Below are 25,832 nucleotides of genomic sequence, written 5' to 3' on the forward strand. Positions count from 1 at the left end.
GGCGGGTTCACATCTGCGCTCCGGGTCTCCGCTTTCAGTTTCCGTCTTTTGCCCAAGAAACTGGACAGGAGATGGATGCAGTCATATGAATGGGTTTGCAAAGTGTCCGCCGGTGAGCGTTTTATGGTCTCTGCGGCGAAACAGGTTTTTTTTAACTGGACACAAGGTTGGACATGCAGGACTTTGTGTCCGGTTAAAAAAAAACGGTTTCGCCATCGAGACCACAAAACGTCCACAGGCGCACACGGTCTGCTGAGTTTCCGTCTCCTATCGATAGAAGACAGAAACTGAAAGCGGAGACCAGGCCGCAGATGTGAACCCACCCTTACCTGTCTCCGGTGCTCTGGTGCTACCCACCACTGTCCAGACCCATGACCCCTTAAGGCTTCTTCCGGCAGCAGTCCTGGGAACCGGGATCTGACAGGTCACAGGTGACGTATGTGAGTGATGTCATGGTTCCTTTCCTTAGGCCACTGATACGAAGAAGGCAATAGACCACGCTCGAGGTCACAGTAGAATTTATTCTGACTGGCCTCAGCAATCACGTGCGGCGAGGATTTCTGCCAGAAGAAGCCACAAGTTGCCATGGGACTGGACAGCGGTGGGCAACACCAGGGACAGGTGAGTGGTTTGGTTTTTTTTAATTTTCACCTTCCCCAACCTCCGGGAAAAACTGTATATCCTGGACAGCCCCTTTAACACAGACATATTTATTGGGGGCATCAAGAATGGATAGTTTGGTAAACTCACATCAGATGATGTTGATTCTAGAAGCATTACCTTCTGACTGTCAGTGTCACAGAACGTAAGACCAAAGTAATCTTTCTCCAGCAAGTTAAGGTGTTCACATACTGTATCAAACAGGACCTGCCCCCTGGCATGTTTCTGAAAGAGAAGAAGCCATCAGTCACAGGAACCCTCACAATATCGATCGGAGCCGTAAACTATTAAGTCATTAAAATTTTCAGGTCTGTTTAACCCCCTGCCGACGGCGTTTATTCCTTACCTCCACTTCACACTCATATTGGGAAGAGTCCAGGAGTGTCACCTTACAAACTGCACTCTTGGGTTTTCTAGAAGATTTCTGCGGTGATCTCTGATTGTGAGAAGGTGTCGTTCTGTCTTGTGATACTTCAAGCCTCTCTTCGCTCTACAGTTCACAATTATAATAAGGATCCAGTTAGAATCTCAAATAACTTCGAGCTCTGGGGTTTGCAAAAACGGACCGCAGAACCTACAGATTAGTATATAAGCACCTTAAAGGGGTGGTTCCATTAAACAGCATATTGATATTCATTGTATTGACTAACATTAAAAATGTTTGCAATTGACGTGCTTATAATAAAATGATTTATGGCATTTACTAAAGCCTTATGCACACAACCGAGTCTGTTTTTTATGACAGCTGAGGGCCCATTAACTTCAATGGGAATTCAACTCCATTCTGTTGTTACAGAGCAGGATAGTCCAGGAATGGAGCATCAGAACCCACCTTGGAAAAGCCTCAGACTGCACATTCAGTCGTGTGCATGAGGCGTTAGGTCAAGTGTACATCAGTGTACTTACATCCACAGTTCTCCTTAAAGTCTCTCCTGACCGGTCTACATTGTTAGCAGGGGTTTGTGGGGTGTCAGGGGGTAGTAGTGGAGGATTATGTACCCCATCCTGGGCAGGCCCGTCTGCGCCAGGATTGAGTTCGGTTTCAGCCCCCACCTCTGTGGTCATTGTGACTCCTCAGACTGTTGTAGGCTGCAAGGAAGCAGAAAAGGGTCATTAGATTCAAAATATAAAATATATACAATGTATAGTAAAATAATACAAATTAATAATATTTATATATTTTATATATTAATATTTAATGGCTAAAATAAATACAGTTATACAGAAGTGCGGCACATTTGCCTGTACCACTGAAGGAGGAACTCCTGGAAAGAGTGATCTGAAAGTCAGCTGGGGGACATTGATCACCATTATACTCATTATACTAATAGTGTACAGACATGTCAATGGAAAAATTCTATTGGCATGTATTATATAAGAATCCAGCACTGACCTATACTGCCCTGATAATGTGTAGTCAGGAGATCACTGGACATTATATCCTACTAATATTACAAATGTGAAAGTTTGTGTGTTTGCATGTTTTTTCCTCGGTCACGCAAAAATGGCCGAACGGATTTGAATGAAATTTGGCACATAGATAGATTGTAACCTCGATTAAAACATAGGCTTTTTATCCCGGTAAATTACTTCATGACTATTATGAATTTATGTTCACATACTATATTACACTGCTCCTACAGCAGCCTTATCTCAGGTTCTGGTAGTCATGTCTGTTCTCTCTATGTAAACACTTCATTAAAGAGGACCTTTCATGGTTTGGGGCACAAGCAGTTCTATATACTGCTGGAAAGCCGACAGTGCACTGAATTCAGCTCACTGTCGGCTTTCCCGATCTGTGCCCCGGGTAAAGATCTATCGGTCCCGGTACAGTAGCTCTTTACAGTTAAAAGGGCGTTCCTGACACTCTGTCAGGTACGTCCTTCTTCACAGCAGCGCCTATCGCGCTGTACAGTGTGAGCGGGGAGGAACGCCCCCTCCCTCTGCTCACACAGCTCGTCCATAGACAAGTATTATCAGGAGGGGAGGGGGAGTTCCTCCCCGCTCACAATGTACAGCGTGAAAGGTCCTCTTTAACCCTCAGTCCATTGTGTACCTGCATTTGCATATTATCTGATCTGCTCCAGTGCTGACAGACTGGATGGGAAAACACCTTTAATCCACCTTTAACCCGTTTGCTACTTTTAATCATGTCAGGGAAAAACTAAATCTAATTTGTGGCAAAATTCTAAAACAACAAGAGCTATGAAGGTAGCCAGAAGTCAACAGAGTTCTCCTCATGCGGAGCTGAGGGGGATCATCGGCGCCAACAACATGCTCATTATATGGCTTCCCAGCGAGCTGCTGAGATGCTAGAACAATCACAGGCACGGCGTGAGGAAGAAATTCAGCATTAGGACAGCTTAAGAGCTGCTGAAACACCGGAGCAGGCAAACCATCGACGGCAGCAATTTGCTGAATATAGGCGGATCATCGACGCCGACAACATGCAGACGAAGTCGCGGGCAGAGGCTAGTGTGTGTGTGTATATATATATATATATATATATATATATATATATATATATATACCCAGCACCATCTAATCCTGTCCTGATAATCTGTAGTCAGGAGATCACTGGATGTTATATGGGATCACTATACTCTACATAGTAATGAATTGCTGTATGATCATCTCTTGATAATTTGCAGTCAGTCCATATCACATGTATTATAGAGGTTCTCATATTAAGTCCTATCAATGTCACTGAATAGCTAAGTATTCTTTTCATGCCAAAAATGGAATAAGAAATAACTGTACTGAATTTCGTCAGTATTTTCATACCTTGCTCTTTGCTGTATTTTACCCCCCGATTGGCACAGAAAAAAAATATCTCTACTACACCCACACAGATATCTTTGCATGGCTGACTGGGGGTGTGAAAGAACAAGAACCCCCATCCCCCTGCTTTCTCATCCTTATTAATGCATGCTGCAGTCACAGCGTCACAGCCTGTGATGCCTCACACCTCCTATATATGTATACAGTATACACTCTATGCTTCCCATTGGCTTCCCCTTTGTTGTTCCTACATTGTGTTGTTTTCCTTCATCTACAAACAAACCAGTCTTCATTCATTTGGTTATTCTTCTTATTTAGCCCACCACCTATTTTCTGCCCATTCTTTTTGTAATCTTCTTTGTCTTTTGTATTATAAGAGAATATTGGCATTCTGTGCCAAGCAGGATACACGGTAATACCGCGGTCATTTATCACATCCTAGCCTAAATGCAGTACGAGACAGCTAGTTATGGAGAGTCTATGACAAATCCTCACTTAGCTCCTCATTCTTCTACACATGTAATGTGGTCAGCCTTGGGGAAAGAAAAATTATCACCATTGCTAAAATTTAACACTGTCCACCCCTAACTATTCAATACATCTGTACGCAAAATGTGTTCTTCATTGGATAGGTTATGGAAAAATAAAAGTCTGTTATATCTGTTGTTTTAGCATCAGTCTTATAAGAAGTGCACAAATTATCAAGAAATGGGCCAGAAAAATGTCCTCTACAAAAATAAAATCATAAAAAAATTCTTAAAAAATATGTTTAAAAAAATGGAAAACTTATTGTGTAAGATTTTTTTATGACTTTGTAAAAGGATCCAATCATTGGAATCCCATTTTAAAGGCATGCGCAGTCGTCTCTTCCTCCGGTACTCGGGGAGCAGTAAGCTGGTGTAGGCCCGAGGTGCAATGGAAGAGCCTAGAAGTTTGAAACCCAGGTTGAAAGAAGACGCAGGGAGAGGACATTCCAGATGAAGATAGAGGTGTCACTGGAGATTTCTCTCTCAGCATTGGGGACCGCCCCCAGTGCTGCGAGATAACTCATTTGCATACCGAAGAAAAAGGAATTTCTATGGAACGGCGGCGCGGAGAAGACTTATAAAGGTAGGAGAAGAATAGCCTTTCTTAAGGCTATTGCTACATATTAGGGAGAAAAAATGGGATTCCAATGATTGGATACCTTTAATGCTAATGTTACTGTCTAGACCAAAAGTTTGGACAAACCTTCTCATTCAAAGAGTTTTCTGTATTTTCATGACTATGAGAATTGTAGATTCACACCAAAGGCATCAAAACTATGAATTAACACACGTGGAATTATATACTTAACAAAAAAGTGTGAAAACTGAAAATATATCTTATATTCTTGGTTCTTCAAAGTAGCCACCTTTTGCTTTGATTCCTGCTTTGCACATTCTTGGCATTCTCTTGATGAGCTTCAAGAGGTAGTCACCAGAAATGGTCTTACAACAGTCTTGAAGGAGTTCCCAGAGATGCACCTCTATAGTTAACATGACATAACACCCTTTATATCCACTACTGACAGTAGATGATGTCACAGCTCATATACTCCTCCTCCCAATCGCCAGGTCCCCCAGAGATCATGAAACGACAGTGCTCTCCATTCACTCTTTTGTGGCTTCTAGGAATGTAATCTCTAGCAGTGCCCGCAGCCCCATAGAAGTAATTGGAGTGTCGGTCACACAAGCACTCTAAAGCTTCATTTACAAAGCAGGACTTTGGGTCCTGGCGATCGGGCCTCCGTGATCAAACAACTATTCCTTGTCCCGTGGATAGGGAATAAAGGATACTCTGTCCTTTAAGCAGATCTGGGTTTGACCTAGTAAATCTGTCCAAATGGACCGAGTTTCCTGGCCTGAATCGCAGCTATGTGAAGCAACCCTTAAAAGACTAGCTTAATATGTGAATTACATAGAACCACTGACAAGGTCCAGAGGTCAGAAATTTTAATTTCCACAGCAAGCAAGACTAATGTAGTGAATCCTCAAGGATCTGTATAGTCTTCCTGTGTTGGCCAAGGTTTTTTCCTTGTAGTCCAAGACACTTATTTCACTGCTTATATGGAATTAATATATTAATATGTTCAGTCTCTATCCCAGACACACCAGGGTGAACCTAATAGGTAGCCCAGTATCAGTATTTAGAGAAAATAAGAATATCTTGAGAAAAATCCTGGAAACACTGGGAGCATTAATCAGAAAGGACAGAAAAGCCACTGACAGGTGAAGTGAATAACATCGATTATCTGGTGACAATGGATCTAGTCAGGGGTATATAGCAGGCAGCAAGTGAACAGTCAGTTCTTGAAGGTGATGTGTTGTAAATTGGAAAAATGGGCAAGTGTAAGGATCTGGGTAACTTAGACAAGGTCCAAACTGTGATGGCTCGATGACTGGGTCACAAAATATCCCAAAAGTCAATTTTATAGGGTGTGCTCAGTATGCAGTAGTTGATACCTTGCAAAAGTACTACAAGGAAGGACAACTGGTAAACCAACAACCCCAAGGCTTACTGATGCACGTGGGAAGGTAAGGCGAACCAATTGAGCATTGAGCCCATAGTGATGCCTGGGCACCTCCAATAGTTGATAATACAGGTATATTGTACGTAATGGGCATCAGAACTGGACCATGGTCCAATAGAAAAAATTGGCCTGGACTGGTGAATCACATTCCCATGTGGTTAGCCGGGTGCTGGTGCCTCAGTTACTTGGATAACTGAGGCACTATAGGAAGAAGGCCATGTAAAGCCCTGGGTAATTTTCTGGTGGGAAACCTAGCATTTTGGTGGATGGTACTTTAATACATACCTAAGCATTGTTGCTGACCAAGTGCACCTTGGCAGTATTCCCTAATGGCAGTGACCTCTTTCCAAAGTATAATGTGCCCTGCCACACTATAAATATTGTTCAAGAATGGATTGAGGAACATGACAAAGAGCTTAAGATGCTGGCTTGGCCTTCAAATTCTTCAGATCTCTATCTGATCAAGCAACTGTGGTATGTACTGGAAAAACCAGTCAGATCCATGAAGGCCGTTCTTCATAATTCACAGGACTTAAAGGGGCTCTATCAGTAAAATGATGCTGATAGAGCCCCACATATGCGTGAATAGCCTTTAAAAAGGCCATTCAGGCATTGCTAATGTTATATTAAACTACCCTCCTTCCCCATTTTAAAATAATACCCTAAAAAAGAATATGATAATCATACCTTATCGTGCACGCGGGGCGGGCATGCATGGTCCGACATCAACTTTAGCCACGCCTACATCTTCTTTCTTCTTGCAGCAATGTCCTCAGGTCCTGTCTTCCTCGTCTTCTCCTTCTGGCGTCATTGCTTGTAATCCTGCGCCAGTGCAGTATTCTCAGTATCCCTGCTACTGCACCCGCGCAAGATTACAAGCAATGACGCTGGAAGAAGAAGACGAGGAAGACGGGACCCGAGGACATCGCTGCAAAAAGAAAGAAGATGTAGGCGTGGCTAAAGATGACGTCGGACCGTGCATGCCCGCCCAGCGTGCACGATAAGGTATGATTATCATATTCTTCTTTAGGATATTATTTTAAAATGGGGGGGGGGGTAGTTCAATATTAACATAACAATAATAACATTAGCAATGCCTGAATGGCCTTTTTAAAGTCTATTCACACATATGTGGGGCTCTATCAACATAATTTTGCTGATAGAGCCCCTTTGAAGGGTCTGCTGCTAACATCTTGGTTTCTGACAGACTCTCATGTCTCACAGGTCCGTCCCCATCTCACATTCTGTTTTGGGGCAGCCATTCATACAGGACTTTGTAAGTATTGGAGACGTAAGCAAGCCTTGTGTAGTACTCTACATACAGTCCTATGAAAAAGTTTGGGCACCCCTATTAATCTTAATCATTTTTAGTTCTAAATATTTTGGTATTTGCAGCAGCCATTTCAGTTTGATATATCTAATAACTGATGGACACAGTAATATTTCAGGATTGAAATGAGGTTTATTGTACTAACAGAAAATGTGCAATATGCATTAAACCAAAATTTGACCGGTGCAAAAGTATGGGCACCTCAACAGAAAAGTGACATTAATATTTAGTAGATCCTCCTTTTGCAAAGATAACAGCCTCTAGTCGCTTCCTGTAGCTTTTAATCAGTTCCTGGATCCTGGATAAAGGTATTTTGGACAAACAATTCAAGTTCAGTTAAGTTAGATGGTCGCCGAGCATGGACAGCCCGCTTCAAATCATCCCACAGATGTTCAATGATATTCAGGTCTGGGGACTGGGATGGCCATTCCAGAACATTGTAATTGTTCCTCTGCATGAATGCCTGAGGATTTGGAGCGGTGTTTTGGATCATTGTCTTGCTGAAATATCCATCCCCGGCGTAACTTCAACTTCGTCACTGATTCTTGAACATTATTCTCAAGAATCTGCTGATACTGAGTGGAATCCATGCGACTCTCAACTTTAACAAGATTCCCGATGCCGGCATTGGCCACACAGCCCCAAAGCATGATGGAACCTCCACCAAATTTTACAGTGGGTAGCATGTGTTTTTCTTGGAATGCTGTTTCTTTTTGGACGCCATGCATAACGCCTTTTTTTATAACCAAACAACTCAATTTTTGTTTCCAAAATGAAGCTGCCTTGTCCAAATGTGCTTTTTCATACCTCAGGCAACTCTATTTGTGGCGTACGTGCAGAAACGGCTTCTTTCTCATCACTCTCCCATACAGCTTCTATTTGTACAAAGTGCGCTGTATAGTTGACCGATGCACAGTGACACCATCTGCAGCAAGATGATGCTGCAGCTCTTTGGAGGTGGTCTGTGGATTGTCCTTGACTGTTCTCACCATTCTTCTTCTCTGCCTTTCTGATATTTTTCTTGGCCTGCCACTTCTGGGCTTAACAAGAACTGTCCCTGTGGTCTTCCATTTCCTTACTATGTTCCTCACAGTGGAAACTGACAGGTTAAATTTCTGAGACAGCTTTTTGTATCCTTCCGCTGAACAACTATGTTGAACAATCTTTGTTTTCAGATCATTTGAGAGTTGTTTTGAGTAGCCCATGATGCCACTCTTCAGAGGAGATTCAAATAGGAGATCAACTTGCAATTGGCCACCTTAAATACCTTTTCTCATGATTGGATACATCTGGCTATGAAGTTCAAAGCTCACTGAGGTAACAAAACCAATTTTGTGCTTCAGTAAGTCAGTAAAAAGTAGTTAGGGGAATTCAAATCAATAAAATGATAAGGGTGCCCATACTTTTGCACCGGTCAAATTTTGGTTTAATGCATATTGCGCATTTTCTGTTAGTACAATAAACCTCATTTCAATCCTGAAATATTACTGTGTCCATCAGTTATTAGATATATCAAACTGAAATGGCTGTTGCAAACACCAAAATATTTAGAACTAAAAATGATTAAGATTAATAGGGGTGCCCAAACTTTTTCATAGGATTGTATATGTATGTGATTAGTATATTCGGGTGATACACCAACCCACCCTAATGTTCTCTTAGGTTGGATGAAGTCATAACATGTACACATAGGCCGGACAGCTATTGCTAATCTAAGTATTACAGACTCCATAAACAAACAAGGAACCATGTCCGGCATTATTATAATGTTCACAGCTCAGCAGCGAGCAGAGACAACTGTCATAGCAACAGCTACAAAATATGCATGAAAAATGCTTTTGTACGAAACATTAACTTGTAAAATTCTATATATAGCTCTTCAGAGGGAAGGCTGAGGCTTGTTTTGAAGGTATGTTAATGAATTTGTAGGACACTCAGAAATATATATCTATCCATAGCCAGAAACTTTTAGGAATAAAACAAGACCACAATATCATGTATCCGCTCACTATATACGGTGCCTATAGCTGACAACAGGATTTCCTTCCGACTCAACCCTAAACACGTATCCTTGGCTTAGTTGAGATTCTTTGTGTCTGCAACATAGAGAGTGGACTATGCTGTTGGCAGGGGGTTATCTTTTTTGGCAACAAAACATTGGGCATGTTAAGGTCTGACATGTGCCCCCGTGGTAGAGTTCAGCCAACCTTTAGCTTCAATGACTACCATGTTTTTCAAGAGCCAGTCAGCAGACTACTGACAGGAACCCGGGATAGAAACATGGGCTCGGCAGTAAGCTACTACAGAAATATAAGAAAAAAAATTTGGAATTTGGGAATATATGTTCAGTAATATTTGTACAGAGGGACCCCAAGATGAATTTTACTGCTGGACCCCAAGCACTCCAGATCAACACTGGACTTTAGTAGCAAGTGATAGGAACCAAGTCAACTTCTAATGGAGATGACTTCAGGGGTGGACTACAACTTTATGCAGAACCTACATGATGAGAACCAAACACATGACCTGATCCCATTTTCTGAGACCAGGACACTCTTCCCTCTCAGGGTAGGATCCAATCTCTGACCTAAATGTGTAGTTCATCCATGGAGCTAGAACTTAGTGTTTGTAACAGTAATGAACCTAAACTAGACTGGTGACTTAATAATCTTAGTGTTGTGCCTGATTCTCATAGGCTTCCAAGGTGAGCCCCTTATCGGGATACATACTGTATAACCCTCCTTTACTATTATCTGATATCCTGCCCTATAAGCACCTCTTTCTACTTCTCTTCTTCACATATCTTCATACAAACCGACATGGTATCCCCGTCATGTCCAAAGCATGAAGTATTACCGTATATACTCGAGTATAAGCCACATTTTTCAGCACAGTTTTTGTGCTGAAAAAGCCCCCCTCGGCTTATACTCGAGTCAGCAAAAAAAAAAAAATAATTATTATTATTTTTATTTTTTTTTAGGGGGGGGGGGGGGGGGGTCTATGACCAGCCACAATATCAATGTACAGAATCTCCCATAAAATAGTGGGGGGAAAAAAAGCTTTAAAAAAAATAAAAGTTGTAAATCCCTCCTTTCCCTAGAATACATGCAAAAGTAGAAAATGAGTGTGAAACACAAACACATTAGGTATCCCTGTGTCTGACAGTGCCCGGTCTACTGAATATAGGGGATCTGCAGTGCTCCTGTTCTGTCGGGAAGGGGTTAATAGGAGCACCGCAGATACCCTAAATTCAGCCAGACTGAATTCCAAGTGGGGGAAGAAATACCCAGTCCTCAAGCTCAGGGAAGGGGCAGACAGACAACCAAAACACCCCCTCCCCTTCCCCAGCACCCAGCAACTACTGCACCCAAAAACTCCGACCATTTTAATTTTCGATATTTTCCAGTAGCTGCTGCATTTCCCCCCCTCGGCTTATACTCGAGTCAATAAGTTTTCCCCGATTTTTGTGGTAAAATGAGGGGCCTCGGCTTATATTCGGGTCGGCTTATACTCGAGTATATACGGTAATAACCTCACAGTACTTGATCTCCACTTTGTCTACCTCATTCATCTATTTCCCCATTACAAGCTACAATACCTGAGAATGGTTATGTGGGTGGTATAATGATCAGTCCCATCACTACAATCCAATCTTCTAGATTAAATGGAGATGGATATTGCTGTGTGAATATCTAGGACCATAGAAAAGACGGCACTTAATGCAATGGCGGTAAATATCCGGTAATGTTTTAATTATACCTGGCACCACAACATTTCCATCACCCTTTATCTCCCGCTTTCACCGTCTCAATAACGTCTCACTTTAATTAGACAGCGATATAAAATCAATTATAGGAGAGGTAGCTTATGCCAACTCTAAATATTTCCACACTCCGTTAATTAGATTTTATTATGTGTGTTATTGGGTGGCATTAAATTTAATTGAGTCTTTTTTTTCCGACGAAGGGCAATATATGATATTTTTAGTGGACTCAGTTCCTTTATGATATTGGAAACTTCAATACGTGATGTGGCCCATAGTATACCTTTGTAATGAATTTTTTATTTTATTTTTTTGCAATATTGATTATCAGTAGAGATGAGCGAGTACTGTTCGGATCAGCCGATCCGAACAGCACGCTCGCATAGAAATGAATGGACGTAGCCGGCACGTGGGGGGTTAAGCGGCCGGCCGCCGTCAAAGCGGAAGTACCAGGTGCATCCATTCATTTCTATGGAGCGTGCTGTTAGGATGGGCTGATCTGAACAGTACTCGCTCATCTCTAATCAGGGATTTTTTGTAGACAATTACATGTATACGAAGAAATTTGCATAGATAGAATTAATATTTTTTTTCTAATATTGTATTGTGGCCTAACTTTTGTCACTTGCAGGAAACGACCTAATTGCATAGAGCAAGATGGGGGCATTAGGTGAATGACAAATACCGGAACTAAGTGAAGGAATGACAAGGGGGCTGGCGGTGTGGATGATGGTGATAATATTCCTATAGTAAGCCTCTGTGACCCTGATGGCGGTCGGAGTGCCCTTGATGGTGAATGCAGGATAGAGGACTCAAGTGGAAGGTGGAACAACATACGGTAACTCATGGTTTACTTAAAGTAAGGCAGGTAACAAGCAGTAATCTTCCAGGAAATGGAGGCAAAGTCTTGTGGAACCACAAGTCTGGAGAAGAAGCTGGGTGATTGTACTTTCTGGAGTCAGGTAGCGTCTATCACATTTGGTATTGAGCGACACAATACTCCCGGATGCCTGGTGACACCCCTGGTGTATGTGAGCCATCGCTTGAGTGCGGTTTCTCTGGCCAGCACTCGTCGGTCTCTATCTCCCAGATTCGGGGATCTGCCGACTCGGGACACATTCCGACAATCACCGTTCACCTTCCACTTGGTAATCACATAGGCCACTTTTGATTTTGGGTAATTCAGTTCGCTTGCTATGTCCCTTAAGGATCGACCATTTCTGTGGTGCCCCACAATTACTCATTTCTCGAAATCGGACAACTCTGCACTTTGTGACATCTTGCATGTGACTAATGCCAATGCTGTTTTCTATTTAACGGTGGAAGGTGTGACGTACATCACAACCGCAGATATCTTCATTTGCATGGGTGTCCAAATACTTATTGGTAGACAGTGTACATACTGGTCCCAAAAAGTGAGCAAGGCTATCCTGACTGCAACAATGACATGTCTCTGACTTGTACCAGCAAACTTGCCAGGGCGCTGCTGCTTCCTTCTTCTCCCAGACTAAGGAGGAAAGAGTCTGCTGTCTCCTTCTAAGGATGAGGACACATATTTTGGAAGTGTTCCTTCCTTAGCAAAACAACTAATATTTGGCATCATCTCTGAGATGATGAGGTGGTACTATCCACTAAAATCCATGCACAGTACCAAACCCTCTGAGGTAACCCTTCCCTCTCTTTATAACAGTGGCAGGAAAGTTTGGTTTCTAATAAATATAATGGCAGGAGCCTAATTCCCATTATTGTGTTCCGCCCCTCTTCCAATAGGGATTCATATATATCAGGAACTTGCTGCATATGTGATTCCCTAATCTGAAATTGTCAAGACAACTCCTATTCCATATGCTGTATTAAGATATTTGGACATTGTTGTGGGGGTGTACTTTACTTTAAAGAGGACTTTTCATGACCTTCTGCACATGCGATTTTATATTTCGCTAGAAATCCAACAGTGTGCTGAATTCAGTGCGCTGTCAGCTTTCCCGTTATGTGCCCCGAGATGGAGATATTGGTGCCATTTGTTTTGGCACCGATCTCTGCCCACCGTCATAAGGGCGTTCCTGACAGTCTAGCTGTGCTGTCAGGTACTCGACCATAGCCCTGTACGGTCAGAGGGGGCGTTCATTACTGCCCAGGAATGACGCTGAGCTGTGAGTAATGCCCCCAGTACTACTCTATGGACGGTACTGTCAGGAGGGTCATTCCTCACAGCCCAGCTAGACTGTCAGGAAAACCCTTCTGACAGTGGGCAGAAATCGGTGCCAAAACTAACAGCACCGATATCTCTAGCCCGGAGGCACATATCAGGAAAGTCGCCAGTGCGCTGAATTCAGCATGGACCTGACATCCCAGATTTACCTGCAGACAGGTGTAAATACTTTGGCTACCCTCTGGAATTGCATCCGACAGACACCTTTTTAGCTTTGAATGACTTCGCCAGGCTCTGCCTGCATTACAGCTGTCTGTAGACAGGACTTCTAAATCAGTCCCCGCCCCCAGTGCACTTGCAGGCTGATTTGCATATCCATAAAAGATAATTATCCCTACACTGTGGCCACAGAGGTATGTTTCTACTCTTATTAAAGGCCCCTACATGGCACTATTGATTTGGGAGGTATTTTGGACCTGACAGACACCCTTTAAACCCTTCTCTGCAAGCCAGGGCACCTCTCTCATAGAAGATGTAATTGTCGTAAGACAATCCCTTTAATAGCCGTCTTCTAAGTTCCTTTTTTATAATCATAACTGTAAATTATTTGACACCTTGTATAGAATCAGATTTAGTAGGTTTTTTATGGGTGTCAGAATCTTTTAGATATTCTTAGGTACAGTGCACACGTAGTTAAATGTCTATTCCACTCCTACTGACTTACAAAAGGAGATATTTTACCAAATCTTCAGTATCTGGCAGGAAACACCCATCCCGCTTTATCGGAAGATTATCACTGATATCACATGCTTCTGAGTCCACAGTCACAATGACTTTTGCTCCATAAAAGCTTTGAGCTTATTCCAGGCCGGGGTTGGTATGGAAACATCTGATTGTAAATGTATATAACCACCAGTATGCCGATCAATGTTAGCAAAACAGAATTGATAATATTTTCATGAAATATTTGCCAAGATGAACAAAAACACATCTTCATAAGGGAGTCTGAGACATTCCCCAGAGACCACCGTATTAATACAGATCCACCAGAGATAGACTAGAGAACAGCTTTGTGGCTGCGTTCACACTAATGGTACAATATCTGCTTTAGAGGATTAAACAATGAACGCTAAAGTTCTCATCTGCACTGCTTTGTCTGTTCATTTGGTCCATTGTATGACCAGAAGGACGGAAATATGGACCCCAAAACTAACGCCCACAAAGGAAACCTGAAGGATCTCATTGACTATAACATGATAAAGTGTCCAGAAATTGGCAATTCAGGGCAGATCTGTGAATCAAACAACTAAAATAACATAGATTGCAGCATTAAAGGAACTTTCCAGGATTTACTGTACATATTGATGACCTATCTGTAGGATACACCATCAATATGTAAGTTCCAGAATTTATTTTTTTTTAAACAGGGGTATGCCATGAATGATTTATCCTATGTCCCTGGGACCGCTGCATCCCTACTGATTCGGAGAAACGTGGGTGTCCCTCCCACCACTGTAGGTGCAGGACAGAATGCATCCCATTCACTTCAATGGGAGCCCTGGCGATAGAAGTACAGCACTCTGTTATCTCCAGTGCACTAGGGATAGAGGATAAATACATTTTGTGGCATAACCCCTTTAATAAAACAGAAAGCAGATGGAAGGGTCTTTAGTTTTTTCCTTTAACAGTGAAGTCGAAGAGAATGGAGTCTTTCATTTGTATCCATTAATAAGCAAAACTTTAACCTTCATTGTTCAGATTTGTCAATGCAAACATAATCTAACATTTTATATAAAGTACCTTTGTGCCAGAGATACAGTTTACATTAAAGAAGTTCCCCGAGACTCTATACTGATGGCCTTTCCTTAGAATATCAGATTTTGTGGGGTGTGATACATAATACTGATCAGCCATTTGGAGCATAGTGTAAGGGTATGGAAACGGGGGGCTCCATACAACGTGTTGTGGCAATGGCAATGGACATTTATCTCCCGTCCATAGATTAACTATCTCTATCAGCCCGAATGACTTTGAGAGGTAGGTTGTTGTCTCTTCAGCGTCCCGATCCTAGCCATAGCAGAAGGCATCTACAGAGAGGGAGTCTTTCACTGCCATGTTCATGTCTTACAACAGCCCATTGGTTTGAACGGGCACCAAGTAATATTTACCCCTCCTTTGGTGACCACAAAGCAAAAGTTAGAATGGGATAGACTCTTATACATCTTTATAAATGGAAAATGGTGGAAAGATTTACAATACTTATTCATATAAAGAGGTCAAAGAGTTGTAAGAGGGGGCTCATGGGTCCCCTCCCTTAACAAGCCCCATAGATGTTGCCTTCTCTGCCTCAGTGGTAGATATGCCATTGGTGACAATCCAATATGGCTGCCATAACAACTTCCATAGAGGCTTTCCTTGCGTATATTGTATCATCATATCATCATATCTCCTTTAGTTATAAGAGCAGCCACATAGCAGATGCCATGAAACATTTCCCTGGTTACATAACCGTATTTCTCTACAATCCTATTTCCATAAATGTAACTAGAACCGTAGGGTTAGGGTTAGTGGAAGAACAAAACATGAGCGCCTTGTAATATACCAGTATATACGCAATATATAAAATGACAACGTACACATCCTAATTATTTTAATTGACTTCATAATGATAGCAGTGGCGATAATAAAAGAGGAAAGTCAAGGATGGCCCGAGGCTTTTATTAGCACTCGACCGATCAAAGCACATTCACTTTTGTGTTAGTGAAAATACCTTATTGTTCGGAAAATGCCGAACATATTATCAAAGTAGAGGGATTTTCTGAGGCCGTGATCAACACCACAACCTTGTCCTTTATATACTATTAATCAGCCGACCTTCCTGGGTCCCGCTCAGGTAAATGGAGGTGGATCTAATACAAGGGATGGTTCGAGTTCACCAAAATGGAATCCATTGCTACAGTGGCTAAAGGATCGTGAATGTTAAAATCCAACCTTTCTTTCCCAGACCTCTAGGAAGAGTTGAGACCTTTCCCCATATTAGATGGTTGTATGTTCATTCATCTAATGTGTATGGCCACCTTTACACTCATATCATCACATAGGTTACGAAATCAAAGGGTTAATCCAAAAAGGTAAGCAATGACGTAGTTACTGGGTGGGCTACAAACTGGTTAAACATCTATATGGTTCTGCCAGTTGTGAGAATTGGAGCACTTTCCAATGGTGGTGCAATGGCCCGCAGACCCCACAGCATTGCCCAAACAAATTACAACCTTTCATAACTGCTAAGGTAGTTCTCAAGCAATGGAGACCATCCAGGAATGAGGCTAGAGAGTACGTCCATAGACCCACCAATATCAAAGCCTAAATGTATGATCATTCTTTGTTCCACCAAGCGGTCCATACTTTAGGGAGCCACCTTCAATGTATGCCCGAATCTGGAAGGTCTGCCTCTAGGCAGCACCACTATAGACCACAAACACGCCTTGAACCACGACTTGGATGTAAGACCAGACAATCATCTGCAGACAAGGATGAGTGCCTTTTGTGTCAAGTTTCATTAGCACCTTGAAGCCTTAAAGGGGTTGTGCATGATTTTTTTTTAGTTGATGGTCTACCCTTAGGATAGGCTATAAATATGTGATAGGTGGGGGGCTGACAACTGGGCCCCCTGACAAATCAGCTGCTTGGGGTTATGTCTAGTTCCCATACTCTACAATGTTCTGAGCTCCAGCGCCTGGCCACCATACAGGGCACAGAGGTAACTGCTTCAGGCTCAGTGCACTGCATAGTACGGGGAGCAGACATGTGCCCAAACTTCTGAACCGTGCGTCATCCCCTACCGATCAGATATTTATAGGTTATCCTAAGCATAGGCCATAAATTAAAAAATAAATGGGCACCCCTTTAACCCCTTCCCGCCGATGGCATTTTTTGATTTTCGTTTTTCGTTTTTGACTCCCCTCCTTCTAAACCCCATAACTTTTTTATTTCTCCGCTCCCAGAGTCATATGAGGTCTTAATTTTTGCGGGACAATTTTTTCTTCATGATGCCACCATTAATTATTCTATATAATGTACTGGGAAGCAGGAAAAAATTCAGAATGGGGTGGATTTGAAGAAAAAATGCATTTCTGTGACTTTCTTACGGGCTTTGGTTTTACGGCGTTCACTGTGCAGCCAAAATGACATGTCCCCTGTATTCTGTGTTTCGGTACGGTTCCAGGGATACCAAATTTATATGGTTTTATTTACATTTTGACCCCTAAAAAAAATTCCAAAACGGTGTTAAAAAAATTTTTTTCTAAAAGTCGCCATATTCCGACGGCCGTAACTTTTTTATACATAGGCAGTGGCGTAACTACCATGGTAGCAGCAGTAGCAGCTGCCACAGGGCCCGGGACATTGGGGGCCCGGTGGCAGCCGCTACCGCTGCGTTTTTTTGGGTTTTTTTAATAGGCCGTTTCCGGCTGGAGTTACTCCAGCCGCTAACGGGCCCTATATACTTACCGATCCTGGCAGGGGCCGGGATCAGTAAGTGACACTGCGGGCCCCACAAGCACTATTATACTCGGGGGTCTTTTCGGACCCCTGAGTATAATGTTCGGAAGTGCAGGAGAGGTAACTGAACATAAAAAACTGTGTTACTTACCTCTCCAGGCTCCGCGCAGGCTTCGGCCTACTTGTGTGACGTCTCAGACGTCACATGATCGGGGCCTGCGTCCTTATGCGTCGCGACGCAGGCTCCCGGTCACATGACGTCCCTGACGTCATTGAAGATGGCCGCCAGTGGGGAGTCGGGAGACAGGTAAGTTACAGTGTTTTTTTTTATCGTGTTCTTCCCCTGGGTCTCCGATTATTATACTCTGGGGTCTGAAAAGACCCCAGAGTATAATAATTGTTAATGGGTGTCCACAACGGGGCATAATAGTGGGTGAAGGGGCCACAATGGGGCATAATACTGTGTGTAGGGGCCACAATGGGACATAATACTGTGTGCAGGGGCCACTATGGGGACATAATACTGTGTGCAGGGGCCACTATGGTGCATAATAGTGTGTGCAGGGGCCACTATGGGATATAATAATGTGTGCAGGGGCCACTATGGGGTATAATAATGTGTGCAGGGGCCACTATGGGGTATAATACTGTGTGCAGGGGCCACTATGGGGTATAATAATGTGTGCAGGGGCCACTATGGGGTATAATAATGTGTGCAGGGGCCACTATGGGGTATAATAATGTGTGCAGGGGCCACTATGGAGCGTAATAGTGTGCGTAGGAATGCGGGGGGTGGGGTCGTGCGGGGTTTTCGGCGTCAGCCGGGGGGGGGGGGGCCCATGTGAAAGGTTCGCCACGGGGCCCCGCCATTCCTAGTTACGCCACTGTACATAGGTGTACGGGGATGCATAGGGCGTCTTTTTTTCCGGGGCCAGGTGTACTTTTTAGTTCTACCATTGTCGGGAAATGTTATTGCTTTGATCACTTTTTATTCAAATTTTTATCAGAATTAAAACAGTGAAAAAACGGCGGTTTGGCACTTTTGACTATTTTTCCTGCTACGGCGTTTACAGAACAGGAAAAATATTTTTATAGATTTGTAGAGCGGGCGATTTCGGACGCGGGGATACCTAACATGTATATGTTTCACAGTTTTTAACTACTTTTATATTTGTTCTAGGGAAAGGGGGGTGATTTGAACTTTTAATACTTTTTATATTTTTTTTATATATTTTTTTACTTTTTTTTTTTATTTTTTTTTTGCATTTATTAGACCCCCTAGGGGTGCTGAACCCCAGGGGGTCTGATCACTAATGCAATGCATTACAATGCTAATGCATTGCAATGCATTGCAAAAAATCATCATCTCTTTTGCAGGCTGTATACACCAGCCTGCAAAAGAGAGAATTTGCAGACTGGCTGGGAGCCCTTAACAAGGCTCCCGGCTGTCATGGCAACGAGGGGTCGGCCCTGGAGCATGCTCCAGGAGCCGGCGATCCCTGCCAAAATGGCGGCGCCCATGCGCCGCCGGGAAGATGGCGCCTCCGGCGCCTTTGACAGCAGCGCCGGAGGGGTTAATGCCTCCGATCGGTCCGGGGACCGATCGGAGGCATTAGAGCCGGTTGTCTACTGCTTAAAGCAGTAGACACCCGGCGGCTATGGCGGTCGCCATAGTTACAGACCCGACACGCGCCGTACTATTACGGCGCATGTCGGGAAGGGGTTAATAAATAGAATATTATTCAATCACCATTATACAGTGAATCAATTACACCAAATGCACATTTTATTCTATAATACAACTATCTCCATTCATCTGACTGTCTCTACTAGCACTATATTTTGTATGGATCATATGACAGCAGAGTCATTGAGTTACAAATACTACAACCCTTCATCTACAAGGGCATCAGATTCCACATTCCTAGAACTTTCTATATAACAATAATGAGAACTGTAAAGATCTTCTGTAGTACTCTACTCTATGTAGCCTTAAGCGACAATGCAGAAACTGACACATGCATGTTTCAATGGGCAACGTGACTTCCTGCATGACAGTCACCTAACTGGTTCTGCATAGTAAAATGATGCGATATGCTGGCAATCTAACAATTGGATTTAGCTTTGCTTTACCTCCTATAAGTAACATAAGTACACAAAAAATTGTAATATCAAATAAACATTGTACAGGGTGATAAAAAGGTATGAAGACACTAGGATGTTCCAAAGGTATGGAGACACCAGGGTGGTCCAAAGGTATGGAGACACCAGGGTGGTCCAAAGGTGTAGAGACACCAGGGTGGTCCAAAGGTATGGAGACACTAGGGTGGTCCAAGGGTATAGAGACACCAGAGTGGTCCAAAGGTATGGAGACACCAGGGTGGTCCAAAGGTGTAGAGACACCAGGGTGGTCCAAAGGTATGGAGACACTAGGGTGGTCCAAAGGAATGGAGACACCAGGTGGTCCAAAGGTATGGAGACACCAGGGTGGTCAAAAGGTATGAAGATACCAGGGTGGTCCAAAGGTATGGAGACACTAGGGTGGTCCAAGGGTATAGAGACACCAGGTGGTCCAAAGGTATAGAGACACCACAGTGGTCCAAAGGTATGGAGACACCACAGTGGTCCAAAGGTATGGAGACACTAGGGTGGTCCAAAGGAATGGAGACACCAAGTGGTCCAAAGGTATGGAGACACCAGGGTGGTCAAAAGGTATGAAGATACCAGGGTGGTCCAAGGGTATAGAGACACCAGGGTGGTCCAAAGGTATAGAGACACCACAGTGGTCCAAAGGTGTAGAGACACCAGGATGGTCCAAAGGTATGGAGACACAAGTTATGTACAGAACAGTGTCTCCAACCACCATTTTTCATTTATTTACCAGGTCCATACCATTGAACAACCCTGTATTATCTTTATTATTCAATACAACTCCACAACAAAATATTTTATTTTCCAATGTTTATTTGAGGCAGGTGAAATCTGAGGCTGACCCTCAGATCTAAGGCTTGGATTTGCATTGGATGCTGTTTACACCATGTTTCATTCTTCATTTGACAGATCTGAACCCATTGACTTATAATGGTTTCTGCAGGGGTCCCACCAAGATTTTGGTAATTTTGTGATAAATAGTATGGTATTCTGATACTTGATGGAAGCCCATAGCTCAGGTGTGAACAGAACCTTATTCAAATGCTACTTTTCCTTAAAGAAAGCCGTATTATATTTCCCATCTATCCACCACTTCATGGCATATGTCGCATTATCTTGGAATCATTGCTCAGCGTGATATTCAGTACGGTGGCATTGATTATAATAGCAGCTTTATGGCAGAGGCTCCTGGACTAAGTAGGCGATCTGTCTTCTTTTCTGCATTTTATAGAAGACGTTCATCACATACAAGAGGATTGTTCTGCAATATCTTATGGATGTGATACAAGGGGTGATGAAATACATTATGAAATTATTCCGCTAGGTACACACACTTCTGGATGAATATGGATTCGCCTGCCAGTTAGATAGACATAAAATGCTATTGTAACACGCAGTACTGCTACCTAAAATAATAAGATTTCTTTTAAATTAAGTTATCTTAAGGCCCTCAGCTTGGGGGTGCAGTAGTAGTCACTAAAAAGCCCCCTGACCTTCTGATCAAGGGATTGAAGCGGCAGGAAAGTCTAAAGGAAAGCTGTGTGCAGGAGGCTGTAGTGGTGTACGAAATCCCCGTGGCTCTGTGCCACAGCACCCTACTCACTCCATGGTGCTTCATGTAGTACTATTATACACAGTCCAGTCCTATTAATGTGACCAGCGCCTACTTTTGACGTCAATGTTAAATAACCAATCGCAGAAGGCACATGTCATCAGCCATCTGGGTGCACTCATCATTGTGGAAGGCACGATGGATCAACACAAGTATGCATCTATCCTTGCGGACCATGTTCACCCCTACATGCGAAATGTTTTTCTTCAGGATGATGGCATCTACCAGCAGGACAATGCGACGTGTCATAAAGCTCGCAGTGTACGTGCGTGGTTTGAGGAGCACCAGGATGAGTTTACCGTACTCCCTTGGCCAGCAAATTTCCCAGACTTGAACCCAATCGAGAACATGTGGGACCACCTCGATCGGGTTGTTCGCGCCATGGATGCTCAACCGCGTAACCTAGCGCAGCTGGCCACGGCACTGGAGTCGGCATGGCTCAACATCCCAGTGAACATCATCACAGCATCCCCTCTCTTCCTGCACGTCTCGCAGCGTTCCGCTCTGCCAACGGTGGTTATTCTAGATTTTGACACGTGGTCACATTAATTTAACTGGACTGTATATAATGCAGGGTTATTCTGACCTACAATCAAAGCTTCTAGGGGAGCACACCATGGAAATACCTTATCACAACTGCAAAGCTACAGCAAGAACATGACCACATGCTATGGGGGGTTCAAGTAGAGTGCTAACTGGTGATGTTTTACTGGTATTGTAAGGCAGTAGAGAGCCCATACCCAGTCCACTAGGGGGCAGTGGTCTTGCAGACTTGAATATTCTGGCTGGTACTAGGGCCTGCAGGGGGCAGAGGACAGTGTGAGGGGCACAAGCATATGACTGCTGGAAAGGTGTGCAGTTGGCTGGCACATTGACCAGTGTAGGAAAGGACACACTGCTGCCTGGGAAGCGAAGATATAGTTGGGTCCAACACAAGTTCCAGAGGATGGGACAGGAGAACCAAGGAGCTAGAATAATGGAGAGGGGACAAAGAAGTGGTTGTCATTGCATTGGAAGCTCCATACAAAGGAGAGGGAGACTCCCCTTGCACAGGCCTGGCAGCTGAAGACTATGGAGTTATCATTGGAATGTTGTATGGGGTTATTTCTGTGTTGCGCTGTTCATGGTTCAGTTACCTCAAAGATGCTATTAAGACCTGTTTATACCAGTACCCTGCACATTACAGTACCACCGCAGGTTTAACGTGACCACTAACAATAGTGTTAAGGACTCTATGGCACCCAGGGGTGCATAGATAAAGTCATTAATATTTAGTTCTTCGAAGCTGACAATCTCAGTACATACATATTGTATAACCTATATACGGTACAGGCGCAGTGAAGCAAATTGTACTGACCTCAGCTGGGAGTGCCAGAGAGGAGTCTGAGCGGAGGAGCTGGCTTATCTGTCAGTTAAAGGCTTTACAGGTCCATTCACACGGAGGAAAATGGTGAGGAATTTGGTTTGGAATTTCAGCGCTGAAAAAAAAGCCTCCCATTGACTTCAATGGGTTCCTTTTTCTGCCACCAAATTCCTCATCATTTTCCTCCATGTGAATGGACCTATCCAGGACAGTCTTAGAAAATGGAGGTTTCTCAAAAAGGCCAAAAATTTGCCAAGGGGGTAAAATAGCCTAAAATAATAAACTGGCCTTTGTTTACTTGGCTGTAGCCGGTAACCACTGTAGCTGATCACTGACCTAAGCAGTATAAGGCATGAGACAACATAAGCCAATGTCATATTATTATACGGTTCTGTTATTATTTTATGCCATTTCCCCGACTTGGCCAGTTTTTAGCAGAGCTGCTGCCTCATTCATCTCACCCTTGGTTCACATCTTCGTTCGGTAATCCGTTTGGGAAGTCCGCATGAGACCGCCCCGAACGGACGACCGAATACATTTGCAAGTGGTGTGCAGTCAAAGCACACGGACCCCATAGACTATAATGGGGTCTGCGTGCTTGCTGCGAGATCTCCGCACGGAACATACGAGCATGAAAGTAGATTGTGAAGTACTGTCCTGTCTGCATGTTCCCTGCGGAGATCTCGCGGCAAGCACACGGACCCCATTATAGTCTATGGGGTCCGTGTGCTTTCACTGGCACACCACTTGCCAGTGTATTTGGTATTCCGTTGGGGGGTGTCCCTATGCAGACTCCCCCAAACGGATTACCAATGCAGATGTGAACCAGGCCTCACACTGCTCATATGTCTCCTTCAGCCCTGTAGAGTATAATGGAGCGGCAGTGCACCTGCGGGACTGTTGCTTCATTCAGAAGAGGGTTGCTAGGGACCCATGTCATCACAATCGCTGGGGTCCCAACTATCCAACAAATAGGGGATTCACTGTAACACGACATGCACTCGGCCGCGAGCGTGTCACCAAGCCATGACTGGTCAGCACATGGATGACAATATGTTGTGTGTGGATGACGCCAAAGAAATGAATGGATCAGTGTGCTTGTTGTGAAAAATATGGCTAGCAGATTGTGACAGTGCATGTGCATGAGGCCTAAAGTTTGCACATACCCTTTAAGCCGGGGCCCTACAGGACGTAAACACCACGATTTGCCCGCAGTGGAGACGCTGCAGGAAAAATCGCGGCGTTGTACAGTGCAGGCAAAGTAGATGGGATTCATGCGAATCCCATCGCCACTTTGCAGAAAAGATCGCAGCATGGACACGCTGCGATTTGCAAAGCCGTTGTGGCTTTGCAAATCGCAGCATGTCAATTATATCTACGGAAACGCCAGCGGCTTTCCCGTAGATATAATGTTAAGAGAAAGTCCGCAGAGGAAAACTCTGTGAACTTTCTCTTAAAAGCGCTGCGGAAAGAATCACAATGCGATCACGCAGCGGTTCTTCCCGCAGCGCTTTAGTGCTGCAGATACGGCCCGTGGGGCCTTAGCCTTAAAGGGATTTTGTGGCCCCATAAGGACTTTTTCATACTTGTCCCATCAGAGGAAAAAATTCCTTCCCTACTCCAAATATGGCGATTGGAATAAGTCCCTGGATCAGCATCCGATCCTAAAAATTTCCAGCTCTCATAACCTATGATATTCTTACTCCAAGAAAGTCATCCAGGCCCATCTTGAACCTTTATAATTTATCAGACATCACTCCATCATATAGCAGTGAGTTGCCAGTCCACTGTGTAGCGGTGGTTCTGAGAATTGCGGCACCATTCCACTTACTACAATAAGAGCAGCGTCACGCACTCCTAGTATTATTGGTGTAACAACCGGTGACCAGAGGCTGCGGGAAAAGCTGATCTGTGCTGGGGCCGGGTGACAGACCCCTACATATCATATACTGAGATGGACAATCTACTTCAGTAACTGTGACATTATTAGAATAAACCTGCTGTAGCTGATGGGTAACGTTGCTTGGATTAATAACCAATATGACTAATAAGGTCAGCTGAATGCAAAAAAGAAAAAATTTAAAAAAGTAAAACCAGTGACACCAAATGCAAAAATGAAGGGATTATATAAAACAATGGAGAGGGAGTATTTCAGCAGAAACTGTCATCGGTTACATTACACAAAATTCTATAGTTAGACTACAGAAAACAACCCGAAATGTCAGTGTAAATGTTGTTGCGTGCTACTTACAGATCCCGGACTCCACAGGGCTCTTCTCAGGGGCTGCAGGAAAACAAGAAGAAATCATTAGCTACCTGTACACATTCCCGGGTCAGCGTAAAGCACCAGCGTGCACAACAACTGCCATACCATTACAGACAGGTAATGACTTCACACGTGGCTCAGTATTAGGGATCGGATCCTAATGGGGGTGAATTAGATCCTTGGCAATGAAGGGGTGAGTCCTACCAATACACAGCAAAACAGTGGGAGTGTACAGGAACTAGAACGTGATCCTCAAACAGGTTCTGGAGGGCGGTGCTGCAGACTGTAAGAAATCAGCACCACCTGCACTTGCCGAAATATTACCTGTGGAACAACTCCACCCCCTAGAGCGACCTTCACATACCTGTGACACACACACACGGCCTCACATCAATACTTCACCTTCATAAGCTCATCTGACAGTGTAACACAACCTGATCATAACACAACTGCTGGTGCTACATACAGCATTGGGAAATCCAAGAGTCGTGTACATACAGGACTGATGTCAGCAGCAGCAGACTGACAGTGACAGCGCTATAGGCTGCCTATTATATACCGCAGGGTATAGACTGCGCGTCATATAGCGTGTATCATCCTATCCACCTATGCTGTTTCACTTCTTTATCCAAAGCCTGAAATAAATGACACTATGATACATCAGGTTTACAGTTCCTTAAATGTCTGAAAAGTCAACACTGCA

The 25,832-nt window shown here is 43.6% G+C and overlaps 1 protein-coding gene across 6 annotated transcripts in view; it reads right to left on the bottom strand.

The window, feature by feature from the left end:
• The window catches only part of EPB41L1 (erythrocyte membrane protein band 4.1 like 1), a 111,417-nt gene that overhangs the window by 55,631 nt on the left and 29,954 nt on the right, over positions 1–25,832 (bottom strand). For 3 of the 6 annotated variants that reach the window (XM_075277533.1, XM_075277531.1, XM_075277534.1), the window contains exons 2-5: positions 25,115–25,147; positions 1,567–1,749; positions 1,007–1,150; positions 781–885 (exon numbers count right to left, since the gene is read on the bottom strand). In XM_075277533.1, coding sequence (XP_075133634.1) covers positions 781–885; positions 1,007–1,150; positions 1,567–1,725 — 408 coding nt within the window. In that variant the 5' untranslated portion in view covers positions 1,726–1,749; positions 25,115–25,147. Of the gene's footprint in view, positions 1–750; positions 886–1,006; positions 1,151–1,566; positions 1,750–25,114; positions 25,148–25,234; positions 25,351–25,832 lie in introns of those variants that run through there. The other 3 variants (XM_075277532.1, XM_075277529.1, XM_075277530.1) reach the window with 2 other exon arrangements.

The sequence above is a fragment of the Leptodactylus fuscus genome, chromosome 6, assembly GCF_031893055.1.
Source record: "Leptodactylus fuscus isolate aLepFus1 chromosome 6, aLepFus1.hap2, whole genome shotgun sequence".
Classification (NCBI taxonomy): domain Eukaryota; kingdom Metazoa; phylum Chordata; class Amphibia; order Anura; family Leptodactylidae; genus Leptodactylus; species Leptodactylus fuscus.